Source organism: Leptonychotes weddellii, chromosome 2 (assembly GCF_054177405.1).
Source record: "Leptonychotes weddellii isolate Sample4059 chromosome 2, ASM5417740v2, whole genome shotgun sequence".
Classification (NCBI taxonomy): domain Eukaryota; kingdom Metazoa; phylum Chordata; class Mammalia; order Carnivora; family Phocidae; genus Leptonychotes; species Leptonychotes weddellii.
In genome coordinates, this window is record NC_138370.1 from 72,701,386 (window position 1) to 72,720,425 (window position 19,040).

Sequence of the window (19,040 nt, forward strand, 5' to 3'; positions counted from 1 at the left end):
AAATAAATAAATAATCTTAAAAAAAAAGAATTCACTGTCTTTTCACATAAAAAAATGCTCAACATCACTCAGCATCAGGGAAATACAAATCCAAACCACGAGATACCACCGCACACCGGTCAGAATGGCTATAATTAACAACTCAGGAAACAACAGATGTTAGCAAGGATGTGAAGAAAGGACAACCTTCTTACACTGTTGGTGGAAATGCAAGCTGGTGCAGCCACTCTGGAAGACAGTATGGAGGTTGCTCAAAAAGTTAAAAATAGGGGCACCTGGGTGGCTCAGTCATTGAGCGTCTGCCTTTGGCTCAGGTCATGAACCCAGGGTCCTGGGATCAAGCCCCGCATCGGGCTCCCTGCTTAGCAGGAAGCCTGCTTCTCCCTCTCCCACTCCCCCTGCTTGTGTTCCCTCTCTCGCTATGTCTCTCTCTGTCAAATAAATAAATAAAATCTTTAAAAAAAAAAAAAAAAGTTAAAAATAGAGATACCCTATGACCCAGCAATTGCACTACTGGGTATTTATCCAAAGGATACAACATAGTGATTCGAAGGGGCACCTGCACCCCAATGTTTATAGCAGCAGTGTCCACAATAGCCAAACTGTGGAAGGAGCCCAGATGTCCATTGACAGGTGAATGGATAAAGAAGATGTGGTGTATATATATAATGGAATACTACTCAGCCATCAAAAAGAATGAAATCTTGCCATTTGCAATGATGTGGATGGAACTAGAGGGTATTAGGCTAAGCAAAATAAGTCAGTCAGTGAAAGACAATTATATGATTTCACTCAAATGTCGAATTTAAGAAACAAAACAGATGAACATAGCAGACAGGAAGGGGAAAAAAGATGAAAACAGGGAGATAAACCATAAGAGACTCTTAACTGTAGGAAACAAACAGGATTGCTGGAGGGGAGTTGGGTGGAGGGATGGGGTAACAGGATAATGGGCATTAAGGAGGGCACTTGATGTAATGAGCACTGGGTGTTATATGTAATTGATGAATCACTAAATTATCTCTGAAACTAATAATACACTATATGTTAAGTAAACTGAATTTAAACTTAAAAAAAGAATTTACATCTTTCATAAAACTCATATATTCTCTTTAACTCTTTAACTGTACCTCAACAGGAAATAAATTATATCAGTGATTATCAGAGCAAAAGTATTATAACCACCAGCTTCTTCAGTACTTCGACATTTTGCCGGTCTTCTAATTACGTGTTTCTTCAACAGGATAATGGGACATGCAAGGTCTTTTGGTTTTAAAGCTGCCTTTTATGCAGCTGAGCACCTCAGTCTCCCTTCAGAGTCCCTGGCTTGACCTTGCATTCCAGTCATATTTAAATATGATCTAATGTCCATCTGTACAAGGCTCCCTATCATGCTCAGAGATAACTATCCATACATGCTATTGCTAGTGCTTAAGAGATGCTTCCTTCTTAATCATCTGGCTAGAATGCGAGTTCTCCTTGAGGACTCAGTGTAGACGTTACACCCGATGGGAAGCCTTCTGACTCAGTAGTCGGTCACATAGCCCTCTTACCTGCTCCTATAACACCAGCTGCATCTTCCAGCAATCATGCATATCCCACTGTGTTGTGATTGCCTGTCTCATGGTGTGCCTGCCTACTAGACAGTAAGCTCCTTGAAGACAGGAATTGTCTTGCTCTTACCTAGGTCCCTCACATCTAGCCCAGTCCTTTGTACATAGTGGGGACTCACTATGTCTTGAGTGAATGAATGATATTTGTTCATTGCAGAATGTTTGGAAGTAAAACTGAAAAAAAATTTTTTTTAAAGAAAATGAATGTAAATCCCAAAACTTGAGACAACTCCGACTAGCATTTTTGGCTTCCTTGCTTCTAGTTAACTTTCTCTTGCTTCTTGTTAATTTTCTCTCTAAGCCTCACTGCATATAAAGCTTTGAACACTTCATTTTTCACTTAGAAGAATACTGTGAGCATTTTCTTATGTAACTAGAGGTTCTTTGGAAATGTTACTTTAGTTGTTACAGCAAGAAGATTGTGTTCTAGAAGTAACACACTTTCCTCAGGTATTCTATATTGTTGGACTTTGTTACTTGAGGTGTTTTGCTGCTATAAATAATGCTTCAGTGAATATTTTTGCATGGCTATTTCTCTATGATAAAGTCTGGAAATGAAATTACTGAGTGAAAATGGCATGGTTCTACATGCAGTAATGTCAAAGTACCTGCCTCAGTGTAATGCTGTGTTTCTTCAAGAGAGAAGTTTTATTAAAAAAAAAAAAAAAAAGGTAGCTCATTTTTACCTTATAGTTTATTGGTCATTTATATTGTATTGCTCTCTAATAGCAACCTGTGCCCACTTTTCTGGTTAGTTTTTCATACTGATTTCAAAGCTATATGTTGAAAATGCAGCCCTTTGTGAAATGTTCACAAATATTTCAAGTTTGATATATGCCTTTTAATCTTATTTTTCATGTTTTTAATATTTTTTGAATTTTATGCACATTTATCAGTCTGTTCTGTGAATTGCTCAACTGCTTTTCCACATAGAGTTTCTTGCCCTACTTTGATATATTAGATATTTTCCTACTTAGATATATACTTATAAGATATATCTTCTTCTAACTATATTAGTTTCTTCTTTACATTTAACTTTTTGACCTATTTAGAATTTATTTTGGGCTATCGTGTGAGATAAGGCTCTACCTAGTTTTTGTTTTTGTTTTTGTTTTACAAAATAGCCAATTTTTCTAATACCTTCTCTCGGCCATCAAAGAAATGTTCCTAAAGACAATTGTATTAAAATAACCAGCCTCCAAAAACATAGTTCAGTGTTCACCATGAACTTTGCTTTCTCCTCCCAGGTGAGCAGGAACCAGCTGTAAGCAGTGATTCTGACATCTCGCTGATTATGGCCATGGAAGTTGGACTGTCTGATGTAGACCTTTCCACTGACCAAGACTGTGAAGAGGTCAAGTCTTGAAACGGTGACTATAGAACAAAGGGATGGTAGGACCCCAGGGGAAGGAAGGGAGGAGAACCTCAAGAATTGGACCGGCTACACACACCTCCAGAACGACTTGGTAACTCCACGGCGCTCGGCTCAAGAATGGTAATGAAAGCAATATCCAAAGTCATGTTAATCAGGAAGCCGTCTCTCCATCTGTACAACAGTCCATGGCCTTGGCAGCTGAGAAGTCGAAAGCTGATTTTCCCTCCCATGTCCTTGTAGACACACACACTTCAGAAGCTCCTAAAACAGGACACATTTAGGGCTTCTTAGTTTTATTTCCTTTTTTCCAGGTCTTGTTTTGTTGTTTGGGGAATGTGGTTTGATTTCTTTGGCAGTTTCTTTTTAAAGACTGTGTGCAGTTTACATGATGTCCACCCCTTTGGTTGACTCCAGCTTTTGTAGAGAGTTCTGTTTCGAAGCACCAGTTCCTGCTATGATCAGTTTGTACACGCCATCTCTGAGATGAATGGCCATGACCTCTCAGCATGAAGTGTGCATGGCTTTGGGAAGTGCCTCAGCACCCTGAAATAGTCTAAGGCCAGCTTTCCTTAAGAATCTAAATTCTTTTAAGTGGATCTTAAAGATCCTAGCTGCCAGAGACCCCAGCACTAAGCTCTGACTCTGCTGAGGCTACTAATTATTTGCAGCCACATCACGCTGGTTTCCACTTGCCTGGCTCTGTTAATGGCCCACGTGACGTGAGAAAGAAGCTTCATTTTTGCCTGGATCTTAAAGACTTTGACTGAAATTCCAACTCCGAAGTCCCCCTCCAGGGCTGTAGCGCTGTTCTTCATGACTGACTGTAGGGCTTGTAGCTGGGACTGCAAGCCCAGTTTTAAGACCAGATACCACATATTCTTCCCAAAAGCAAAAATGTCTGTGATCTTGGTCTCCCCAAGGCTAGAACAGTCTTTTTTTCCCTCCACAAGTGGCTTCTGCAGGCAATGGAGGCTTCAGAAGAGACCCAATCCTCTGGGAGCCCAGTGTCCAACACAGTGGGGGCTGAGGGAGCGCCAGGGTTTTACCTTAATCCCAACACACTTCTGTTAAACCTCACCAGACCTCAAGGGAGGGTTTAGGGGAATCCTTAGTAGATTGCTTCCCAGGGCTCCCCGAGTACATCTAAATACCAAGTGAGGAGGGACGTGTGATTTGATAAACCACTTGATCTAAAAAGTACAGCATGGGAATTTACGAACCAAGTTTCTCCTGACGGAGAGAGACAAAGAGGGAGAGGAAAAGAGGCATCCAATCGATACTGAGACCCACTGGCATTTTTAAACTACTTACGTTTTTATTCTTTTTTTGTAACTATGACAGAGATGTGCTATTTTTTCAGTGGGCACTTTTGTAATACATTTAGACTGTCCAGATGCAGAGATGACTAAGGTAGTGAACGGTTTCCCTGGACAATCACGGATCACCTCATCCTCTGTAAGAAGGCGACGCGGCTGCCTGGGTTACTAAGAAGGAGAGCTTTTCTCACTGAGGTATTTACATCTTTGACGAGGCTTCTCCATCTCATTACACTAATACTCATCCAAAAACCAGAGTTGGGCTGTGTCATAAATCCCCGCTGCCCTGCTGAAACATGCAGTGGATGTCAAGGGAGTGGATGTCAGACTACTGGTTGCTCTTTTTTCACCATCTTTAATGATTTCCTATTTGATGCTTTCTAAGTAGGCAGCAAGGCAAGGAAAATGATTACCACCTTCAGAAATTTCACCTCTCTCTGGGAGTCTCACACGTCCTGTAATGAAACCCAGTGTCAGTGTGCGAAGGCAGGCAAGGGGGCAGGAGTCCTGGGGCTGAGCCACATGTTTGCTGGGCTTCATCTTCTCCCTTCTCCCTCATCTGTGAAATGAAGGAGTTTCACAAGATGATGGCCAAAGCTCCTTCTGGCCTTAAGACTGCTAATGAGCGCGGGGCAGGGGGGGTGGGGCGGGGGGGCAATCCATGTTTTGGCAAATGGGGATGACATATAGCTGACTTCCTACCTTAGGGAGGCAGTTCCTCGACACGTAACAGACATTAATGGCTTCTGGGATTCAGCACTTCTATGTTGCTGAGAATGAATATCGACATGATGCAAGGTTGAAGTCCAAGTAAGAGTGGTTTTGTTTTGCCTTGTTTTAAAACCACTGTTAGTCACAGAGTTTGTAATCTCTGGATACCTTCAAATCCTAGTCCTCGGTGTGGGATTCTTCATCTCAAGGTGTTTCTTGTTCTTGGTCAGCATGGGTTACACCATGTGCTCCTTCAGTCAGCTCTACCTGAAGCACATTTGGGTGTTAACTTAGGTCAAATGGAATTAGAAGGATAATCCAACAGCAAAAGAAATACAAATTGTATTCCATACCCAGGAGAGAAAATGCCTTTTGGACTGCATAGTTCTCCATTTGATGAGTGTTGTCTCTTCCTGCCGGTGACCAGGTAAATCAGGAATTGGTTGCCCATGTACGCCTCTGAGGCCTATGACTTTACCCCAAGGAGGTTCTGCTACAAAACCCTTGAGCCTCAGAGGCTCTCCATTTACCAAAGGTTTTTTTCCAGAGGATTTTCCTGTGGCTTTGGTGGTTAAAAAAAAAAAAAAAATTTAACCAGCATAGAAGGGTTTAAAAGAAATGAAAACCTTCTCCCATAACCTTCTCCACCACCTTCCCCCTACCTCCCAAAGAGAAAATTCTGAGCTGGGAACCCTCTAAAAGTATACGCAAACTTTATGCATATTTACAGATGCACATTTTTCTATAATGAGTGTCCAGACCAGCACTATCCAATGGAAATGTAATGCAAGTCGCCCATGTAAATTTTACATTTTCTACTGGCTACATTTTAAAAAGTAAAAAGGAACAGTTCAAAATAATTTTAATAATATATTTAGTCTTTTTGTTTCAACATGTAAAAAGTATAAGTGAAATATTTTACATTCTTTTTTGTACTAAGTCCTCTAAACCCATCGTGTGTTTAAGCTCCCAGCATGCCTCACTTTGGACTAGCTACATCTCCAGCTCTGTCTCAACAGCCACATGTGACCCGTGGCTTCCAGCTGGACAGCACAGGTCCAGAGCTGCTCCAGAATTCTCACAAGGCCCCCTGACCCTTGCAAAGAAAAAAAAAAAAAAAAAGTTAAAACCTAATTACCTCCAGAGAGAACTAGACTCCACCCAAGTTGCCTAATGAGAGGCCCAAAGATCTGTTTATTTTGTAATGGGTAAATATTCAGGCCATTCTTTTTGAAATTTCTGCCTGACCTTTCTAACCATACACTGATGTCCATTACTGTTACCGTTACTTTGCTGACCAGTTGTTTTTTTTTAAAAAAGTCACACAAACCATGTTGATTTGGTGCTGAAACAAAATTATCTCCCTCACGTCTAAGACAAACCCTTAGACTGGTATGTGGCACTCAGGAGCCAAAGAGAATTCCATCCAACTTCACCTCAACCATTAGTTCTCCTGCTTCCGGGCTGGCAGAAGGCCTTTTCCTGGTGCCAGTGCCCCCTGGGGATTTGAGGGGGGAAAGTGGGAAGTTACGTACTGACTGCAAATACAAGACTCTGAGTGGCCTCATTGAGAAGAAGTCTTTGGGGTTGTGACTGCCCAGCCCTATTGGGTGAATCATGACAGCCGACAATCGCCAGCTCTCAACTCAGAAGTCAGCATCCTCTCTCACCCGAAGGCTGTGGGCAAGAAAGGGAGCATTTCCATTCCCTCAGAAGAACTGAGAGTCACCTCTAGGAATTGCCTCTTCCGTGTGGTTGATCCCTTTGAGAAGAACTGAGCCCTGATCATGAATACAGCAGCTAAATATTGATTTCGTCTCCAGGGCTTAGTTACCCCTGAAATATTAACTCCATCACCTAGGCAGGACGAAGGGGAGTTAGAAAAAGGCAGAAAGTGAATAGTGGAGGGGCGCCTGGCTGGCTCAGTTGGTAGAGCATGTGACTCTTGATCTTGGGGGCGTGAGTTCGAGCCCCACATTGAATGTAGAGATTACTTAAAAAAAAAATTCTAAAAAAAGAAAAGAATAGTGGCAAAAGCACCTACCTATTCTGACATCACCTGGTCATGATGGTAACCACGGAGGCAAATCCCTGTCCAAAGATTGTTTTCAGCATTTCCCTCGTTCTGGACGTTCACAGGCCTGAGTTTGGTCATGTCAGAAACCACCGTGCCCAATGGCTACTTCAGACAGTGCTGATATCCTTGTGGCTACCACACCTTCAGAACCAGAAATGGTGGTAGATAGCCTAACGTGGGGTTCTTTCTTATCTATGAGTTGTGTTTAGCTGAAAATTCTTGCAGAGCATTAAAAAATAAGTGGCATTTAGTTATCCACTGAATGCATCACCTTGACTGAAAACAAAGAAATCTCATTAAATCAAAACTCTTTCAGAAAATCTGAGACACAGAGTCACATCCTCTGTGGAGCGAGGACCCAGCCCTCTGTGGTCTGGGGCCCCCACAGCAATTTCCAGTAGCACTTTTTATATGCTCTGTCTTAGATTTCTTTCCCTTTTCTCTCTCTCTCTCTCCTGTGTGTGTGTGTGGCTTTCTCGGACTGTCTCTTTCTGTACACACACCTACACACATTCTTTTCCCATCTTTCAAGACAAAAAAACCTTGGTGGCTTTGGATCTATAGACTTATCATTGTTGTGATTACCATTTATTGTGATTACTGTTACTGGTGTTGGTGTTTTTCTTGTTTTCATTGGGTGGCAATGTCTATATTTGCACTTCTGATGAGGAAAACCAGTCTACTCTAAAGGCAAATTAACTTCCTCCATAATGGAGTTAGTCATGTTTTCACTTCTCCTGGCACGAATTTAATCACAGACCACTATAGCTATTGCCTTTTTTTCAGGCTGCCTTGCCAGAAAAGTCTCCTAGGCAAATAATGGCAAAGTCACAATTCCAGAATGCTGTCGAGATCTATTATCTTCTTCCTTGAGCATTTGTGACCTTCCTAGTTCACCAGAGGTCCCTGAGATTAGGACTTCTTAGAAAAACGTATGGGCCGGACCGTATCCGACGTCCACGCATGCTTCATAACTCAGCTTCTTAGCACAAGAACTTCCTCTTTGTAAGGGATCTGGGAGGCCATTTCTTCCTTAAGATTGAAAGAGAGACACAAAGAAACCATTCTCCCCAGGTGAGGGACACAGGTGCCTTGTGCAGTGCTGTGTGTCATCGACATGTAATTGATGATGGCAGTTAAAAGGAGGTGAGAATACTAGCCTGCAGGAAGTGAGAAAGAGGATGGCCGGATATGAACATGGGCACTCTTCCCAAATGAATGCTCATCCCCTAGGTTTAGAACTGACCCGGTGTTTTGGGGTGTGTATGTGTGTGTTTTAAGGAGTTTAACACTCATGAGTTAAACACTCATGGTTGCAAAGAAGGTTGGGATTGCCTGAAAGATAAATTAATTCTGAGAAACAGGAATGAGTTTCTCAGCATCACTTACCTCTTCTCTTTGCCTGCTTGTCTCCCCATCTCACAGCTCCAGGCCCATTGTAATAGGAACAGTAATTTGTTTTAAAAAAAAAAAAAAAAAAAACCCGTAGATTGGTTTACGCTTTACACTTTGACCCTTGTAACAACACGAAATTATCCCAAAACTAAAGAGGTGATTCCAGATGCTAGATGTAGATCCTTAATTATCAAGCCCTTTAATGACAAAACCTGCTTGTTATGCAAATAACCCGATGAGGTCACTCACATATCTCTTTATCACCCTGTGAACTATGCCTGCCTCAATCAAGCGGCTTTTTCAGGAATCTCAGTGATCAAAAACCTTTTCATCCTTGTGCTATTTTTGCACTTACTACAGAGCCATTCGCTCCATAGCCACCTGAGAAATGTTCGTTGATGATAATGATAAGGCAAGAACATAGTCTCTTAAGGGGTCTGCAGGTCTGTACAGAGCAAGGGAGAACTTCTCTGAAGAAGGAAGCTCCACCCAAGGTACCCAGAATCACTGCTTGGCAGAATGTCTGTGGTCTTGTCATCCTTACTGGGATGACAAGGGCTCGGAGAAGCAGGAAAATGTGAGGACCATGTGTGCTATGCAAACCAAAGACCAATCACCATCCAGATGGACACATGTTCTTCCATTGACTCGTTTAATTTTCTCCTAATGTTCTCGTAAATAAAGGTGAAGGTGGGTTGCCTAGTCAGACGAAACTGTGAAACCTTAGGGGATTTTCTCTTGCAGGCTGGTGACTGCCCTTACTAAATCCAGAAATCTAAAAAAAAAAAAAAAAAAAAAAAATGTATCGTGGCCTTAGTACCACACCATCTTTTTTTTTTTTTTTAAAGATTTTATTTATTTGACAGAGAGGCACAGCGAGAGAGAGGGAACACAAGCAGGGGGAGTGGGAGAGGGAGAAGCAGGCTCCCCTCAGAGCAGGGAGCCCGATGCGGGGCTCGATCCCAGGACCCTGGGATCATGACCCGAGCTGAAGGCAGACGCTTAACGACTGAGCCACCGAGGCGCCCAGTACCACACCATCTTTAAAGTCAGGTGTTTTCGTCTCCTTTTTCCCTCAAAAAATCTTAGACAAAACTAGCGCTTTATTGTACTCGGAATTATTGTTCTCTTTGAGAATGTGAAGATTTTAAATAGCAAAAGAATTTTCATGTAGGAGAGCTTCTTAATTAGAGTGTATCCCACACTTTTGAAGAAAATACCAAATTATTGCCTGTACGAGTACACAGCAGAGCAGTTGAAGAAGGATTGCCAGCGTAAGGACTTTATGTTGGCATCTGTGGTACTTACTGGTCGGTAGGCTGTTATTGCACGGGGGCAGGGCGCCCCCTGCTGGACTAATCGCCATTATTCTTTCAGCCGGTTAATTTGACTAGGGTCACCATTTCCTCAAGGACCAGTTATTTGCCTTTCGTCATACAGTTTTTCCTCAGTAGTTGAGAATTTGGTCCACGTTTATCAAAAGAGGAAAGAATGCCACAAGCTCGGGGAAGTTGCAGGGGAGCCCCACAGAAGGTCTTACTGTCCGCAGCCCTTTCTTCTGCAAAATGTCAAAGCGTATCCTTAGTTCGGTTGGCAAAGAAGATGCCTCTGGCCGGAATGTTTGTGCAGAGTTCGAAGGCAAGGGCCAGAGTGTTTGGTAACTTATCTCAACTCTCTTCTTGTCAAATCACAATGGAAGATCAATAAACAGATTTCTTTCATATGAATGTAAATGGTGTGAAATACTGACGTGTTTTGTACATGTACATAATAATGTATTTACTTCCTGCTCTCACATTAGTAATCTGAAATGGTTGTACCATTTTATAATTAGAAAGAGATGTAGGGGGTGGGGGAGGGTTGGGAGGGGCTGTTATTTTTATAGTGGGATGTCCCTTATATTTAGAAAACTTGAAGTAATTTTGTACTTGTGAAAAGTTACATTCCATTCATCCTGAAAAATAATGGGACTTGTTCTTTAAAATATTCATGAGCTGGGAGGATGATTATTCTAGTTTCCAGGGGAGCCTCCCAAGCAGTGTATATGTGATACCCAATTTTATAGACTGCAGACCATGACCAGCAATTGCCATTTCAATAATGTGAAAAGAAAAAAACCGACTTCTTTTAACCCCTTTGTATATAACACATTGTTATTTTCACCGAAAAAAAAAAAATGTGCTACAAAGAATTTACCATTATAAAATATTCAGAAATGGCACCATAAATCAATCTCTAGTATTTCCCTGCTAGTGACAAAAAAATCCAGTGGATTTATTTTTCCGCCCTATACATGAATTTTTGTGCTTCGATCGTAAAACGAATGATGTCACAGGTAGAATTTTCCTTTGGCCAGTCTGCAGATCATACACAATCATGCTATCACCCATCCTCCACATTCAGATCATGGGACAGCTTCCTGGATTTATTTGCCACATAACTCAAAAATCACAAAAATGATCCCTGATGACATTTGCATGGATAACTTTTAATTTGGACCTTGGTTAGCTCTTCATTGCCGAGAAATTTAGTAGTGGATTATGTAGCTTTTTTACCAAAACATCATCTTCTGTACAAAATCACAGGTATATTTAAATGATTGGTGAAGGCGGTATAATTGGTTTGGGGGTTTTTTCGGGGGGGGCGGGGGCAGGGTGGTATAAATCTCTTTCTCTTTCCTTTTTCCCCACCTCAGGCACCCACCTTACTCCTTCCAGAGCACTTTATATCTCTCTTGAAATACACAGAAGTTTAAAAACTGTCCTTAAAGGGATTTGTCTTCTATTAGGAGACATGGACTTTTATTTTGCTTTATTATATTATCTATGTGTTTGGAGAGCATAGACAGTCTGTCTCATACTGGGCTAGTGAAGAAATGTTAAGGATGATAGTTGGAAACACTCAACCGTACAACATGGCTATTTTTGTTATATAGAAGACTATAATGTAAATAAGTGCAATCGTGTTCTTATGTACTGGTAAAAAAAAAAAAAATGCAACTTTAAAGATTTGAAGAGGATTGTGAGTTCCAGGAAATTTCATTGCAAAATTTTGTTTGGTTTTGTTTTTTAATAAAATGGAACCAGATGCTGTGTTCGTGTCATCCATATTTCCTAACCACGTTGGCTCCTCTTGAGTTCCAGAGGCGGCACTATGGATTTGAATACATTGATATTTATCATCAAATCATGATTATGTTTTAAAAACATTAAAATGAGAGATTTTAATAACTGTTTTATTTCTCTCTGGTGCCAGGCACCCGATCTCCTTTTAGCTCTGTTGCTCTAAGTGAAGTGATTAGAAGATTTTGAGCAGGGACGTCTGGGTGGATCAGTCAGTTGAGCGTCTGCTTTCAGCTCAGGTCATGATCCCAGGGTCCTGGGATCAAGTCCTGCTTCGGGCTCCCTGCTCAGCGGGGAGTCTGCTTCTCCTTGTCCTGCCACTCCGCCTGCTTGTGCACGCTCTCTCTCTCTCTCTCTCAAATAAATAAAATCTTTATTTAAAAAAAAAAAAAGATTTTAAGCAACTCAGAAGAAGAATGGCAGCTGAATTAGCCTAAGATGCTGTTCTGTGGGAACTGAGCATTATTGTCCATGCCATCTTGGGCAGGGTGCCCTAAGCAGGGACCACCCGATGGGCTGGGGTGGCAAGGTCTTTTTTATATTTACTTATACTTTTCTAAAGGATTTTTGACAGCAATTCCTTGGAATTAGCAAGGGTACGCTAAAGAAATAAAAAATATGGAAGCTGCCAGCCTGGGGAGGTCAGAAAGGAAGGTTAAAAAAGGAGAGGCACCCCTATTTGCTGTTATCACCTACCCAAAACTGCCAGGCCCCTTGGTGTGCCTTTGAACCTCTGTCTGGCCCATCTGAGATTGCTGACGCTTCCCCCAGAGGAGCAAGCAGGGTTAGATATGCCCACTGCAGTTCGGCCAATGACTGAAGCCCTCCACCTGGCCAGGCAGCCCTCCAGGAGCTGCGGATTCTCGCAGGTCTAGTATTTCCCAGCTCGCAAGAAAAAAACCCAATGGATTCATTTTCTTCTTCCTAAACATAAATGTGTGTGCTTTTATTGTAAAATGAACGATGTCACAAATAGAATTTTACTTTGCTTCCCCATGCGGTCTTTCTGGCCAGTCTGCAGATCATACACATGGTGGTCCATATGAATCTGCCGGAGTCTGCTGGCAAAAGTCGAACTGTGTTGAGCACTGTGGCCCCCTGGAGCTCTTTCCTACTGAAATGGCCAACTGCTGTGTCCATAGCCAGGAAACCATTCGGGTCCTAGAGGCTTTGCTCTAGGGGCCAGTCCTGGCCTAATCTGTAGGTAGGAAGATAGTCTAAGGGAATTGTTAGTGACAGTAATACTTGTGCCACATCAGAAGGCAATTTATTTATTTTTTTTTAAAGATTTTATTTATTTATTTGACAGAGAGAGACACAGCGAGAGGGGGAACACAAGCAGGGGGAGAGGGAGAAGCAGGCTTCCCGTGGAGCAGGGAGCCCGATGCGGGGCCCGAACCCAGGACCCTGGGATCATGACCGGAGCCGAAGGCAGACGCTTAAGGACTGAGCCGCCCAGGCGAAGGCAATTTAAACTTTGTTTATGCTTTCGGTACTGCAATTTTAACCTTCCCAGACATCTCTTGTCAGCCATGAAGCTGACGTCTGTGTGTGTGGCTCAGTGGAGGGGGGTGGGGGCTATGACCCAGGATCTAGAAACCATCTCTCCAACTTCCACCCTCCTCCTGCTGGACCAGGGTTTCCCAAACTGGAAAATGGATTCCGTGGGACTTATTCCGGGATCTGTTAGACATTACAACACAGAGTCCCAAGGTCAGCTCAGTTGGAATAAGGCTTCATAGAATACATTAGAAGCTATTAAAAACTTTCGAGACGCCTTTTTATTGAGTTGCCCATTTAATTGTGTGTAACTCAGCTTTCCTTAAGCTGATTGATGACAGTCCTCTTTTTCAAAGGTCATCATTTTCAAAACTGCACAGCACAAGGCCATTTATGTGAAACATGTTGGTGTTCAAACTAGAAAAAAGCTGTCAGACCTCGTCTCCTACCTTTCTGTCTCGTGCACCCCACAGACCACCGCCTCTCCTGCCCCTGCTCTAGCTCTCAGGGGAAGGTGGCACCGCAGCCTGGGGCCTGCTTCACCGGAGAGGAGCTGTCCACGGAAGCAGGCCACTGGGCGCTGCTCAGAGCCACCCATCTGCCAGGGAGCACCGGACGGCTACGTGGCTTACTGTCACTTTTCCCGGGGAAAGAGAGGCCCTGCCCTCTGAGACACTCCAATTTGCAGGCTTTTTTTTGAGAAGGCATGCGGCATATTCGTCCTTTGGAGAATGGGAAATGTAAAACTCCTCAGAGCTTTGTAGTAAACCAGCTGGGCCAGCTTTGCCCCTTATGCTTAAGTCTATTAACACCTATGTTAGGGGTACGAGGCACTAAACCATTATTTAAAAAGTACAAAAAGGGATGCCAGGGTGGCTGAGTCGGTTAAGCGTCTGCCTTAGGCTAGGTCATGATCCCAGAGTCCTGGGATCGAGTCCCGCATCGGGCTCCCTGCTCAGCGAGGAGCCTGCTTCTCACTCTGCCCACCGCTCCCCCTGCTTGTGCTCTCTCACACACACAAATAAATAAATAAAATCTTTTTAAAAAAATAAATTAATTAAAAAGTATAAAAAATGGGGGCACCTGGGTGGCTCAGTTGGTTGAGCCTTCGACTCTTGGTTTCCGCTCAGGTCGTGATCTCAGCGTCATGAGATTGAGCCCCACTTCAGGCTGTGCACTCAGTGCAGAGTCTGCTTAAGATTCTCTCTCCCTCTCCCTCGGCCCCTCCTACTTGTGCTCTCTCTCTCTCAAATAAATAGATTTTTTTTTTAAGTACAAATATGTGTTTAGTTCTTACCTAGGTCTCATAATTCCTTCAAAACCAGTGATGGTGTCTCTTCTCATCTCTTTGCCTTGGTTGAGCAATACTTTGCACCAGATTGGGGGACAGAGATGGTGGGGAAAAATGTGAATTAATTTTACTCTTGATACTTACTATACATAGAAGAGATAAGCGTCCACTGGTGTGAAATTCAGATGACTGAGAGAGGTCTCCTATTTATGAGACATTTTAGAATAATTGTGCCATCATCCTTAGTGATCCAAGGACAGAAAACCAGTCTACCTCTTATTCCATCACATTCATCAGTATAGTTTCCCTCAGGTCTCTGTGATTCTTTGTTCTTGGCTGTGAGAATAAGGGACAGTGATGCCATCAAAGACCAGGGGACCCTCAGCTTCCAGTGAGCAGATGTCCCTTCATTGATTTGCGGTCCACAGCACCTTGCAAAGAGCGGGCGCCTCCCTGAGTCTCCAAGCAGCAGACACACTGGGAGGTAAAAATTAGACTCCCCAGGCCCCTCAGACCTTTTTGTCGTGGAAGACATTGCCATCCTCTCCCTGTGGGAACATCCAGAAGGTCTGATCATAGTCACGACTCCCTTAACCTAAGCACCCCCTGCATGCGTCCCCCTAATGTTCCTGCCTTCTTTATTCTTAAGGATCATTTACCGTATCCTCAGGCGGGAAGCCAGGGCCAGCTTTCGTGGGCGGGCAGCCGCCTTTGGTTGCTATGGGAGCTGTACACACAACACAGCGGTCACTGAGGTTGTAGATCTAGTGGGAGCCAAGGGTCTCAAAGCTCGAAATAAAATTACCCACATCATTCAGAGCTTTTGCAAATGGCATCAGGATCTATAAATAAATGTGAGAGCGGAGAAGTTAATTACACAACCTGAGAATACAGTAGAGGTAGACCTGAAACTAAGATCCCATCAGGCTGGGCCTGGGCTGATGTCTGAGAACACACAGCTCTCCCTGTATGACGGGGAAAATGGAACGTGGTCCATCTGCCTCATCACTTCCTCTTCCCCGCTTTTTTTATTTCTTTTGTTTGAAACCAGGAGGAGAAAAAGGGAGAATGTTAATGAGGACCAGAGTGAGGGCTAAGAACCTGGGGTTCCTGAGTTGCCAGAGTTCTCTGGGCTGTACCATGTTCCTTCCATAAATGGGGAGGCAACTCCAGACTACTCAAAAATCTCGGGAATGAAAAAGCAAGAACTGGAAGTTGGACTTCAGTATATCAACAGGGAGGTTATTGTGTAGTCGAGAAACACTCCCTGATCAGAAGCAATTCTAATCTGGAAACAGACTAGGATGGATACAACCCCAGGGGGACATGCGCAGGGACACGTGCACACCCCCACAACTTGCCTACCCATGCGAAACCCACTACCCCCAACGCGGGTCCCCAGTGATGATCCGGTCTAATTTTAGCTGTGCAAGAAGCTCACTGCCTCAAGATCCCAATGTGAGTTATTACTTTCTAGACTCACTCCTTCAAAATAAAATAGTTATTATTTTGTGCTTTCCAGAACTGCCTCTCAAACAGCCTGCCCTTGTTCTAGCCTCTGCTATAGCCCTGAGATTTGCTTTACAGGAAGGATAGAGGGAGGAGTTATTTTCCATGTATTATGGGGAAATAGAGGTCCAAGAAACCCCCTAAACTACAGAACACTTAAAAATATGAGGATCTGATATTAGAAATTTCCTTTAAGATGAATAGCTAAGCTGGTGGTAAAGTAAGAGAGATTCTTGGAAACTAGAGACTGTAAGAAGGTTCTACCCAGAACATCAGAAATGGCGTTTGTCCTGGGTACATATGCTGATCCTTGGTTGTCTAAGGATCCACAATTTTTTTTTTCTGTAAAGGGCCAGATAATAAATACTTCAGACTCTGTGGGCCACATGTGGTTTCTGTAACTTTCCTTCCTTATTGTTTTTTAACCGTTTAAAAATGTAAAAACTGTCCTTAGTTCAAAGGCGATACAAAAACAGGCCAAAGGAAGGGTTTATGGTGCTCCTGCCAGGAATAGGGACAAAGTCCAAGGTCAGAATCAGAGACTCTAGCACAAAACCAACACCCACAGTGGTAGATAAACTGGGAAAACCTTGGTCAATAAACTATAAAAACACATGTTCAAAAGTGGTAGCATTGGTTCTAGATAAAGTGTAGAAAAGATAAGTCCCCTGATCCCACCTCTCGCCCTCAGATGCCCTAACCACAAATAAGCCTTCTCATGAGCTCTGGACCCAAATCCAACCACCAGTGTGACCTGAATACCTAAGGCACAGATTTAGTGTAAAGTGGTTCCAGATTGATATTTACACTAAGTGTTTGGTAGACTCAAACTCATGAACTCATATCCCCACTGGAGGAGTACTCTGAACCCGGGTCGGGAAAAGAACATACAGTCACAATCACAAATCTCAAAATAGATGAGAAAACACACCACAGTAAGGAAGAGAGTGCAGAGGCAGACTCAGAAAGATTGGCCAATGGGAGAGATCAGGTACAGGATATAAAATACGTGTGCAGTTGAGTCCCCCAGTTGATATTAACATATCCTAAGGTTGGAAACACCTTTCTAGTCATTTGAAGCTCAGAGTTCCCAAAACCAAGATGGGAAAGGGGGAATAGGTGAAGTCATTAGTCTGGTTGGGCTACTCTGATCCTATGACGATGGACGTGGAGAAGAGTGAATTTCATTCCTAAAATGCTTTATTGCTTCAGACTATGTGACTTGCAGATAGGGAAGGGGTGGTCAAGGCTCTCCTTACACTTGATGCACAGGGTCCCACCTGATCTAACCCTGCCTAGAGCTCCCATGTCCCTCTGTCTGAACATTCTCACCTGACTGCTGGGCTATGGCCACATTGTATCTGTTGGTTCAAAGTTGTATCCCTCAGGATCCAGGAGGAACTCAGTGAAGATTGTTAAACCCATGACCAAGTGAACTAGCCAGGCTCAGCCTCTTAGCCCAAAGACCTCAAGCCCAACCTGGCATACTAATGGAACGCATTGCATGCTGAGGAATTGCTGCTATGGACTGAAGAATAAACTCAGCAAGGACTTTAAAGTGAATCCACAATGCTCATGATCATCGCTGTCATATTCACGTTAGTAATCATGCCAAGCATATTGGAGCCTTAGAGTTCCTTGGTGCAACAGCTTGTTGGTAAGGGCTTTATGTGCATCGTGTCCTTTGACCCTCAACAAAACAGTTGAGGAAAGTACTGTTATTATTCCCATCCTACAAATTCTAATAGTAAAGCTTAGGAAGGAACTTGCCCAAGAGCACACAGAGGATGAGTGGCAAACCCAGATCTCTCTGGCTCCTAAAAGCAATCCTTCACCACCAACTTACACTGCCTTCCCTCTTCTGAAAGGAAAGCTGACAAGTTTCTCTATCTCTATAAAATAAAAGGAAAGAAACTTAAATTAAAAAGATAAAATAATGGCGCACCTGGGTGGCTCAGTCCATTAAGCGTCTGCCTTCGGCTCAGGTCATAATCTCAGGGTCCTGGGATCCAGCCCCGCATCCAGTTCCCTGCTCAGTGGGGAGTCTGCTTCTCCCTCTCCCTCTGCTCCTTCCCTTGTTTATGCTCTCTCTCACACTCTCTCTCTCTCTCAAATAAATAAAATCCTTTTAAAAAATAAAATATAAAATAAAAACAACCAAGAGTAGCTTTGCAGTGGAAAAATCCAACAGACACCACCTCAGCCAGGCGATCACAGCTAACCTCCACAGCAGTGAGTCATGTTGATAGTGTGTTCCTAGATATGATGTGATGGGAGTGTTACTTTACCTCTGCAGTCTTCCTTCCCAAAACCCATAACCCCATTGTAACCATGAGAAAAATATCAGACAGATCCACATGGAAGGGCATTCTACTGATTATATGACCAGTAACTCCTCAAAACCATCAAGATTGTCAAAAGTAAAGTCACAGAAACTATCAGAGACCAGAGGTGCCGAAGGAGAGGTGACAATGGAATGTAATGAGGTGTCCAGGATGGGATCATGGACCAGAAAAAGGATGTTCAAAGAAAACTAGTGAAATCCAAATAAAGACTGAAGGTCAGTTCCTAGTACTATACCAATGTGGACTCCTTAACTGTAACCAATGTACCATGGTAATGTCAGATGTTCACAGAAGGGAAAACTAGGTGAAGGACATCCAGGAACTCTCTATACTATCCTTGTAACTTTTCTGCAAGTATAAAACTATTCTAAAATAAGTTTGTTTTAAAAGATATTTTTATCAAATATAAGAAACCATTGGATTACTCAAAACACAGAACTTGGTCTTTGATGATACTGTGGAGTATCCTTCCTGGGAAATTTTAGGAAGAGAACAAAGAATTCCGCATCCTAAAGATGTTACATGTTGGGGCGCCTGGGTGGCTCAGTCGTTAAGCGTTTGCCTTCGGCTCAGGTCATGATCCCGGGGTCCTGGGATCCAGCCCCGCATCGAGCCCCGCATCGGGCTCCCTGCTCGGCGGGAAGCCTGCTTCTCCCTCTCCCACTCCCCTTGCTTGTGTTCCCTCTCTCGCTGTCTCTCTCTCTGTCAAATAAATAAATAAAAATCTTAAAGAAAAAAAAAAGTCCCTAAACTATTAAAAAAAAAAAAAAAGATGTTAGATGTTCT

General features: G+C 43.0%; 1 protein-coding gene across 1 annotated transcript in view; it reads left to right on the top strand.

The window, feature by feature from the left end:
- The window catches only part of RNF150 (ring finger protein 150), a 236,200-nt gene extending 224,621 nt beyond the window's left edge, over positions 1 to 11,579 (top strand). The window contains exons 6-7 of the mRNA XM_081813116.1: positions 2,861 to 9,289; positions 9,510 to 11,579. Coding sequence (XP_081669242.1) covers positions 2,861 to 2,979 — 119 coding nt within the window. The 3' untranslated portion in view covers positions 2,980 to 9,289; positions 9,510 to 11,579. The remainder of the gene's footprint in view (positions 1 to 2,860; positions 9,290 to 9,509) is intronic.
- The last annotated feature ends 7,461 nt before the right edge of the window (positions 11,580 to 19,040 follow it).